This window comes from Bidens hawaiensis, unplaced genomic scaffold (genome assembly GCF_021521415.1).
Source record: "Bidens hawaiensis isolate Kalapana, Puna unplaced genomic scaffold, B.hawaiensis_p1.1 tig00041862_1, whole genome shotgun sequence".
Lineage (NCBI taxonomy): Eukaryota > Viridiplantae > Streptophyta > Magnoliopsida > Asterales > Asteraceae > Bidens > Bidens hawaiensis.
The window spans coordinates 132,307-142,415 of NW_027497421.1; the positions used below are offsets into that span (position 1 = coordinate 132,307).

The window sequence follows — 10,109 nt, forward strand, 5'->3', positions numbered from 1 at the left end:
CCTTCACATACCTAGCACTCTGCAAGGAATTGAAACCAAGAAGGATCTTCCGGGCAATGCTTGCGGAAACGCGACTAACATCCCCGCATAGCGGGAACGTCGAGAACTACATTGTTTGAAGCCCCAAGATGGAATTGGTGGTTTTAACATAATTGATCACTATGTTCAAAACTACCAAAACCTCGTGGAGAATCCACACAAGTGTGAATCAACGCTTCTGACTTGCGAGGAGGTTACAGACCTACCCGCATCATCCCCAAAGATCAAGCAGGAAAGTCGGAAATTTCTGCAAGTGACGTAAGGACTTCCGCGGGAAGAATCCCCATGGAAAACCTTAAAACTAAACCCTTTTTAAAAACCCTTTGCTTAAAGTCCAAAATTTCACCTCACTTATTAAACACTCATGAGAAGAACATTTGACTGGGAGGACTTGAAGAGGTAGGTCCCAGCAGAGCCCAGTTGGACCTACAGGACTCACCTTGAAGAGAGACGTCTGCGCAGAAACCAACTGGATCCGCAGGACCCACCATGCTCAGAGACGTGACGTCCTTACGCGCAGTACGCAAGCTGTTCCCGCAGGAAATGCCTCCCAATGGTGTACTCTGCCTGTTCCCGCAGCTGCGGATACAAGCCATCAGGGAAGGCCACCCCCGCAGCAAGGCTACACGCACAAGGCACTTAGCTCTCAATAATTCGGTAGTCACCTGAAGGAATGAGCAAAGCCGGGAACAATCCCGCACAAAGGCGGGAGGGGGAATACTCCCGCCCAAATGAGCCAGTCCGTACGATACTGGAAGATCTTTTGTACTGTACCTGACGAGGTATGGGCAAAAGATCTGACCAGAGATACGACAGCCCATTGACAACAGTATGGCGAGCAGCATGCTCTTGTACTGTATGCCGCTACCTACTCACCAACTCCTGTCATACCACGTGCATAGCCTGCAGTTGGTGGAAAAGGAATAGTACACAGCAGGCCTGGTCATTGTCAGCCGCTGCCTACCCACCAACTGCCAGCATGGCACGTGCGTAGGCCACAGTTGGTAGAACAGGAATACTATTCAGCCGGCTATACCCTCTTGGAAACATACCTTCGGCTATAAATACCCCAAATGGTATGATCATCTGATCTTATCTTGTATCTTACATCTTATACCTGATATCTGCTCTAGCAATCTCTTAATATACATTTATATTCAAGAGCAATCTAGTCTGATTCTCACGCCGGAGGGTGGTCACAAGGAGGAACCCCCCCCCCCTTCTCAGTGACGAGCTTACGGTGTCTGTTTTGCAGGTTATCAGAAGAACCATCTTTGCCGGATCTAACCCCTCGTGGGAAACATCTATTTAACCCCCAGATTATCCGTAGTCTGCCCGGGGTCGATTAGTGTTTCTTCACATAGGCAACTAAGGAATAAAAAAACTGGTCGTTGACATAAACTTTATTCAAAGTCGAGTTTGATCAAATTTGACACACCTCGATCTTGAGTAAATTCTATTTTAACACGTTAATAAAAATAAACACGTCGTGTCGGTATATTCGAAGAATTTATAAAAGTATATGTTTTAAAATTTATAAAATAAAAGAAAATTTACTTATATTGATATAATATTCAGTATAATCTTCACAAACAAACATAGACAGAGACGAACAAAAGTTTTTGAGTCCCGACACTGGTACCTTAATCAAAAATTCATTTTTATTTCTCACATGGCTTCTTTTGATTAGTTTAAAAGGATGGTGGAGGCTCTCATGCTTGACCAGAATATGGTACTAGACGCTCATATTTGGGTATACGGTTTTTAAAGAAAAAAAAAGGTGAGAAATGTACATTGGACGTTTAGGTGATTTTCACATGTTAATATGATGCATAAAGCCCCACCTTGGATTGAGCTTCATTCTCAAATAGTAAAATGTGATTTTCGTTCATTTGCCAGTTACGTAATTTTAATAAAAAAAAAAATTTGCTGAACCGTTGAGATTTCTCAATCTTGCCATTTTCATCTATTTAAGTAAACCTAATCATTTTTTAACGTTAAGTCAAGAGTATTTCTATCGAATTACCTGTTTGAATGAAAGTGACAATTGTGATCAAACCTCATTGACGATTTTATAAGAATATTTCATAATCAACCATCTCAATATATTTATCAATAATAAATAATAAAGTGTATAGTTAATTTACTCATGTTTTGACTAAATTATAAAAAAAATTTACGTGCTATAAAGTTCCATAGCTAACCAAATTTCACTGGCAAAAAATTTAATCAACTTGAATCTATATGGGGTGGTTCAAAAACATTGATTTGAGACCATATACTTAGTTTTAACTTTTAACCCGTCATGTTGAGATCTATGGTCTATATTCACTCTACAAAAAGGTTCATTTAGTTACGTAAAGTTAAAGGTTTCACTAAACATCAATATCATATCAAAACACCCAATATATTTATGTCACGTAGAAAATAGAAACATTATTTAATCTTCGCCGCACAAGTTGGTGGTCAGCTACTACCCATCCCACAACATTCAAAGCTCTATAACCGAATTCTTCAACTTCACCTAAATTATTTATTACTCATTTTATTAACTTATCATGCATCAGGGTAATTTAGTCATTTCACACGTTACAAACTATAAAAAGCCACTAGAACTACTTACTAAGGGTCATATCATATACTCATCCATTAATATTGTCTCATCAACCATGCTACCATCCACCACCACCACCAGCGTCGTCGTTGTTACCATCATTCTCTTTATTACGACAGCCTCCGCTAGGCCATTTAACAAAATATACGCATTCGGTGACTCATACACCGACACTGGGAACACCGCATCCGGTGGCGGCCCTAACGCCTTCACCTACGTCTCCAACTTGCCATACGGGACCACATTCTTCCACCATCCCACCAACCGATATTCTGACGGCCGTTTAGTCATTGACTTTGTAACTGAATCACTCTCTCTACCCTTTTTGCCACCCTACCGCAACCTAAAAGCCGACACGCCTAACGGTGTTAACTACGCCGTTGCGGGGTCCACCGCGATACCATATTCGTTCTTTGTCAAAAATAACCTTACCCTTGATATACAAAGTCAATCTTTACAAACTCAACTTGCTTGGTTTAATAAGAACTTGGAGGGGCAAAAGTGTAAAAGTGTAAAGTTAACTCCTAATGAATGTAAGAAGGTGTTTGATGGTGCATTGGTTTGGGTTGGTGAGATTGGAGCCAATGATTATGCATACATTACTGGATCTTCTATTCAAAGTAAAACAATTCAAGAGCTTTCTATTCAAAGTGTCAATGGATTTCTAGAGGTAAGCTTAAATTAACTTTTATATCTTTATTCACCCAATGCTAATAATTTTACATGTGAGATTTCATATTTTAACTTTTACTTTCGCTGTCAAGCTAATATCACGTAGAATTGTAGAAGTAATTTTGACTACACTGTCTACACTTAATAAACTATTGACTAGTTTGTTATAATCAGAATTAGAGGCGTACAAGAAACCAAAAAAACCAATCCAAAACTGAAAAAACCAAAAAATCCAAACCGAAAAACCAAACCGACGGTTTGGTTTTATGTTTTTGTAAAAACCGCACTAACGGTTCGGTTTTGGTTTTGCATGTAAAAAAACCGAAAAAATCTAACCGAACCGAATTCCTAAATTTTCATTTTTTTTTTGTATTCTATATTAAGTAATTTATAAGAATTTAATAAATATGTAGCTGCAATATTTTTGATCAAATGTATAATAGTTTATTATTTTACAATTAACAAAATTAGTTATACATAAATTCATTATTTTTTGCCAACCTTTTTTTCTGCCTAAAATTTTCAAGCTCAAATGGCAAAAACCGTAAAAACCGAAACCGAAACCAAAACGAAAACCGAAAAACCCGAAACCGAAAAAACCAAAACCAAACGGTTTCAAAAACTCCAAAAACCGAAGTTTTGGTTTTCGGTTGGTTTTAGCCAAAAACCGCACCGGATCGCACCACGCACACCCCTAATCAGAATGTTGTAAATTGTTTTGAAAATCGGGAGTAAAATAAGTTACCTTTGTGATATTTGTTCCTAGTCAACTTCTAACCATGAAAGTAAAAGTTAAGAGTATCATTAGGAGTGTCATTAATTAAATTATCAGTATAATTATTAATGTTGAATTGATCATAGTCTATATTGTTAATAGATTAATTTCTCAATATTTTTTATACATTTTATTAAAATCCACTAAAAGTATCTTACATTTACAAACTTTGGAATTTTATTAAAGTTCATAAGATATTGCATAAGTTTATAGTTTCTTATAAAGTTCTTTTAAACTTTAATGATTCAACAGTACAAACTTGTCAATCAGTAAAATGGAGAATGATTTGTACAGAATGCATTAAATTTTGTATCATAGTGATTATTAACTTGTTTGTACAACAAAAGTGTACTTCATATGATACATTAATGTTGTATCATGAATCAAAGCTTTTAACTTATTTTGAACTGTCTATTTTTTGTAGGCATTGCTTGACAAAGGTGCAAAATACATGGTTGTGGAAGGCCTTCCGCCCACCGGCTGCTTAACCCTCTCCATGTCACTCGCACCCGAGTCAGACCGTGACGACATGGGGTGTGTCGGTAGTCTCAACAAGCAAAGCTACGACCACAACACCATCCTCCAAACCAAAATCCGAGACCTCCGTCAAAAGTACCCAGAAACCGTCATCATTTATGCCGATTACTGGAACGCTTACAGTTCCGTCATAAAAAATGCACCTAAGTTAGGGTTCAAGGAGATTTTTAAAGTGTGTTGTGGGACTAGTGGTGAACCATACAATTTCGATGTCCTTGCGACTTGTGGGTCCCAGTCTTCAAGCGCGTGTCAAAACCCTTCTCAATATGTTAACTGGGATGGAGTTCACTTAACGGAGGCTATGTATAAAGTGGTTGCTAACTTGTTTCTAAAGGGTGAGTTCACTCACCCACCACTTGCGTCTGTATTGAGCAGTGTGCAATACTCGGGCTAGATTACAGTGAACCTTTGTTAGGTTTGTTGTTTAATGAGTTAGTCTCGAGTGACTATGTCTTAGCATATGTAGGATTTATATATTAATAACTAGGTTAGAATACCATGTACTACACGGGTTGAATAAATGTAATGTTATATATTTAGTAATAAATAGTAAAAATAATTATAACAATACATAGCTAATTTCGGATTAAAATTTATTTGGTTAATGATATAATAACTATTCATAATTAAATAACAATCACCCATAACTAAACTTGTATTAAAAATCTAATAATATTTATTCTTCTAGTATCATTATTTAAGGAAAATTGGATTTTAATAATCCCAAATTAATGCAGTTGGCCGATAATAATCCCAACTTTGAAAATAGTTGTCACTGGTCCCAACTTTCACACTATTTGTTTTCACTGGACCTCTGTTAAAAAAAACTTAACGAAGTTAAGTTTTTTTCAAATTTCAAATTGATAATTTAGGGCTTTTGATCGGAATGAGGATACGAGTCGATTTATGTAAAACTTACCTTCAAACGGTTTTCCAAGCGACTAAAGGATGCCTCAATTCCGGTGTTTAAACTTTTATTTAACAAAAATCAAGTTGTTTGAAACGGCGTTTCGAGTTAAGTTTTACATAAATCGACTCGTATCCCCATTCCGATCAAAAGCCCTAAAATATCAGTTTGATATTTGAAAAAAACTTAACTTCGTTAAGATTTTTTTAACGGAGGTCCAGTGAAAACAAATAGTGTGAAAGTTGGGACCAGTGACAGCTATTTTTAAAGTTGGGATTATTATCGGCCAACTGCATTAGGTTGGGATTATTAAAATCCAATTTTCCATTATTTAATAGGGTAGATAGACGTTGAGAGTTGAGACATAGAATGGTGCCATGTGTCCTACGAGATTTTATTTATTAAGTGTAAGGTGTAAATATAAAGATAAAGATGATGACGATATAAAGTGTTTATGATTACTTTTAACTAGTTTTTACCCGGTGCGTTGCACATGGGTAGGTTGGCAAAACCCGGACAGTGATAAACTCATGCGTTGTCGGTTTCGAACGTTGAGGTGGTAAGTCAACGCGAATTCGGCCAGTTTACGTGCGTTATGATACCGAAACTAAAAGCAAAAAATAAAGCAAAAAATAAAGCAAAAAATATATATATTGAGGTGGACCAATGGGGCAGCGTCGATCGTTGTGAGGACCAGAACGTTGTCGATTCCAGGCATTGAGGCAACGGGTCTATACAAATTCGGTCAGTTTCTGTCACATTTGTTATGGTATCGTAACTAAAACAAAAAAAGGACAACAGCAAAATTGGCATGTCGGTTTTCATTACGTTCATTACGGTACCATAAATAAAACAAAATGTGGTGAGTCTATGCGAATTCGGTCGGTTTCCGTTACGTCCGTTACAATACAGAAACAAAAAAAATCGGCATTCGGTTAGTTTTGATATACCATAAGTAAATCAAAATAAAAACATATGGTGTTGTCGTTGCGTTCGTTACAGTACCATAATTAAAACAAAGTGTGGCGAGTCTATGCGAATTGATCGGTTTACGCAACATTCGTTAAGATATAGAAACTATAAAAGAATAGAAAACAAAAACAAAATTGATACTTGGGTAATTTTGTTACGATACCGGAAGTAAAACATAACCATAGACCAATATGGTGTCGTCAAGTGGCCCAGGGCTTGACGTCACCAAACTTTTCATTGTTATAGATAATAATTTCAAGTTTCGACAGTTTTACGGTTGACTTTAAAAAGTTAAAAGAAGCCATTTCAGTGTGACATATGGTAAATAACTAAATACTGAAAACTGAAAGCATAACACATGATAGATTAACACATTCTGTGATGTAAAGATGGTCAAGTTCTACACCGGACAAATTTACATTCTTTGCAGAAACCGACTGCAAACACTCGGGCTAAACATTCAATATACAAGAAAAAAGTTACCATTTACCACTAATTAACTCGAGTTAGATTAAGTAGTCATTGTATACCAAGAACACAGCGTCAGGGATGTCTTTAGGCAGCTTGTTTATGTAATTGTAGAAGCGTTTCTTGTCTTCCTTCGACACTGTTTTTTGGTCAACCACGTCGTCTCTACACGGGAGAACCCATAAATCACCCGAGTTCACTCTCTTCAAGCTGCCGCGACAGAAAGGACATGATACCGACCTCATGTTCCTGATTAAATAACTTAGCCTAAAAATCAAGAAAGTCAACCGAAAGATGAATTATGATACTTACCAGTCGTGGTAACAGTTGATGCACATTGCGTGACAGCAGTCGGGTTAAAACCATCTTGGTGCAAGGCTCTAAACAGATACCGCATTCGTCTTCTCTTTCCATATCAAGTTCATAACTTTTAGTCTTTTTTTCGGTTTTGTTAATGGGATTTGTGTTAAAAGCTTGAATATCGTCTTCGTTGATATCTAGATCTAATGGAGTTGTGCGCAGACGCTTAAGAGATGGTAGTATTACATCTGCAAGTTATTTGAGTTATGGCTACTAAACAAGAACTGTTTTTTAAAATAATAATAATATAATAATAGTAGTAGTAATAATAATAATAATAATAATAATAATAAAAATAACAAGATGGTTGACTTTTGCATACCATAGAACTCTCTAATGGATGCCTTTCTACCGCGTGAAGTAAGCTTCGGTCTTTCTGGCAAGACCTAAAAAGAAAACCAATCTACGATCACTTATATGAACGGGTTGATTCGGGTGATGATTTATCCTTTAACCGGTCAACGGGTAATTTAAAACATGGCATACCCATGTGAAATTTTTTTAAAAAAATTACACTTTTTTGTGATTTAAAACACACTATGATAACTTTTTCTTGTATTTTTTTTAACCTGGGTTCTATTTTGCACATCAACTAAAGTTGGTTGCTAAAATCAAGAAAAAAATGTGAAGTTCATTTCTATTTTGTGCATTTTACGTTTTAACCGTTTAAAAAACTAGCTTTAACGAAACATGGCACATGGGTCGAAAGTCACGGTAAACGGTTAAACGGCTAAATGCAATTTTAATTCCAAACTCTAAATCGTTTTCTTTAAAAAAAACTCTTTGTAACATGCATTCATGTCTAACACACACACTACTTATTATAAAACTATACAAAAGTGTTTCGGGTCAACCCAACCGTGTTACCTAACCACCCATTTTTCCGCATCTAGTTTTACAAAATTGACAATACTAACCTTGTGTACAATAACATAGCAGAAACTTAAGCATGTTTGAAGCAAACATGAACATGGGGAATTTATCCACTGTAGTAAGAACGATAAAATATACGCCATGTCACTGTAACCCATCTCCATTCGAATAAAAGCACCATTTTTATCCCGTGGAATAGACGCAGCCCTGCAAACAATGGTAGACCATACACAGATTTCACTATAGATTCAATATAACTAAACACCAGCCTGCAGTTAGACGTATAAATTACACACGGTCTTCAAATGGATGTTAAGAGTGAAAAAGTGAAAAAGATTTGGCTTTTGGGCAAACAGTGCATTCAAAATTGATGGCAAACAGAAATATTTACATAAACACTAGCTAATTGTTTCTCTTCAAAGTGAAAAATATTTTGACTTTTGGTCAAACAGTGCATTCAAAAATCAAAAATTGATGGCATACATAATTCTTTACATAAACACTAGTTAATAGTTTCTCTTCAAAGTGAAAAAAGGTATTGACTTTTGGTCAAACAAAGCATTCAAAATTGATGGCACACATAAATTTTTGCATAATCACAAGTTAATTGTTTATCTTCAAGTTAAAAAATGAAAAAGATTTTGACTTTTGGTCAAACAATGAATTCAAAATTGAAGGCACACATAATTTTTACATAAACACGAGTTGATTGTTTCTCTTCAAATTCAGAAATGAAAAAGATATTGACTTTTGGTCAAACAATGCATTCCAAATTGATGGCACACGTAAATTTTTACATAAAACTAGTTAATAGTTTCTCTTCAAAGTGAGAAAAATATTGACCACTTGGTCAAACAATGAATTCAAAACTGATAGCATACATAAATTTACTAAATATATTTAGAGAAAAAATAGGTTATATGCTAAATGCTCAACTAAAACATCACCAAATTAAAATCTTTTAACCTTCACAATTTGACCAAACTCATGTCAAATTTTCTGTTTCAAATTTCAATCTCTTGAGTTTGACCATAAAAGTCAAATTATCCCCAATTTAAAGACTTTACACTTACTGCATTACAAGTTACAACCAGTCAACTAAACAAACTACCTGGAAATTGCATAATTGACATAAATTTTTGCTACAAATTCATAAATATTTTAAAGTTTCAAACTTTCTCTTAACCCAATCAAATACACAAAAAAAAAACCCAAATCATCAATTTTTCAAAATGCCCTAAAAAAAAAAAAAAACTTGTTTAGATTCTATTTAAAATCCATAAAAAATACATAAATTTAAAAGAAGATGATAATAATGAAAACTGAAGAACCCTTACAGCATATTAGCAAAACTGTATTTGTACCCAATCAAACACACAAAAAAACCCCAAATCATCAATTTTCAAAATGCCCTCAAAAAATAAAATAAAAATAAATCACATTTCATTTAAAAATTCATAAAAAACACATACTTGCAGAAGAAGATGATAGTATTGAAGAAGACTTACAGCATATTAGCAAACTGTACATCTACTTCAAGAACCTTGAGTGAATCAGTATAAGAAGGACAAGAAGCAAGCTGATGATAATAATAATTATCCATCATTAATTAATATAATATGATCACAAACCCAAAAACCAAATGAAAATTTCAAGAATGAGAATTTGATACAAACAAATTATGGGTGTTTGATTATATGCTATAAAGTTTAAAAATTTGTTGAATTTGATGAGCAAAAAGTGAATTAATTTGAAAACAGGGAGAGAGTAGTTGGAAGTAATGACACACTATGACTGCGTTTTTGTTCAGCGACTCCATTTGTTTTAAGAGAGAGTAAATGACGGATTTGCCCTTATCAAGGTGTCAAAATGTTTGGGGACAAATGTAACAA

The 10,109-nt window shown here is 35.1% G+C and overlaps 1 protein-coding gene and 1 pseudogene across 2 annotated transcripts; one reads left to right on the forward strand and one right to left on the reverse strand.

Moving 5' to 3' along the window:
* Positions 1–2,679: 2,679 nt before the first annotated feature.
* LOC143593228 (GDSL esterase/lipase At3g48460-like) lies at positions 2,680–5,050 on the forward strand. Its single transcript, XM_077072923.1, has 2 exons — positions 2,680–3,323; positions 4,525–5,050. Exons 1-2 carry the CDS (start codon positions 2,709–2,711, stop codon positions 5,029–5,031), a joined length of 1,122 nt encoding a protein of 373 aa, XP_076929038.1. The 5' UTR covers positions 2,680–2,708; the 3' UTR covers positions 5,032–5,050.
* Positions 5,051–7,022: 1,972 nt separating this feature from the next.
* Positions 7,023–9,901, reverse strand: LOC143593229 (E3 ubiquitin-protein ligase AIRP2-like; annotated as a pseudogene). Its single transcript, XR_013146065.1, has 5 exons — positions 9,726–9,901; positions 8,262–8,424; positions 7,667–7,730; positions 7,297–7,532; positions 7,023–7,233 (listed from the first exon to the last, which is right to left on the reverse strand). The product of XR_013146065.1 is annotated as an E3 ubiquitin-protein ligase AIRP2-like (transcript).
* Positions 9,902–10,109: the final 208 nt, after the last annotated feature.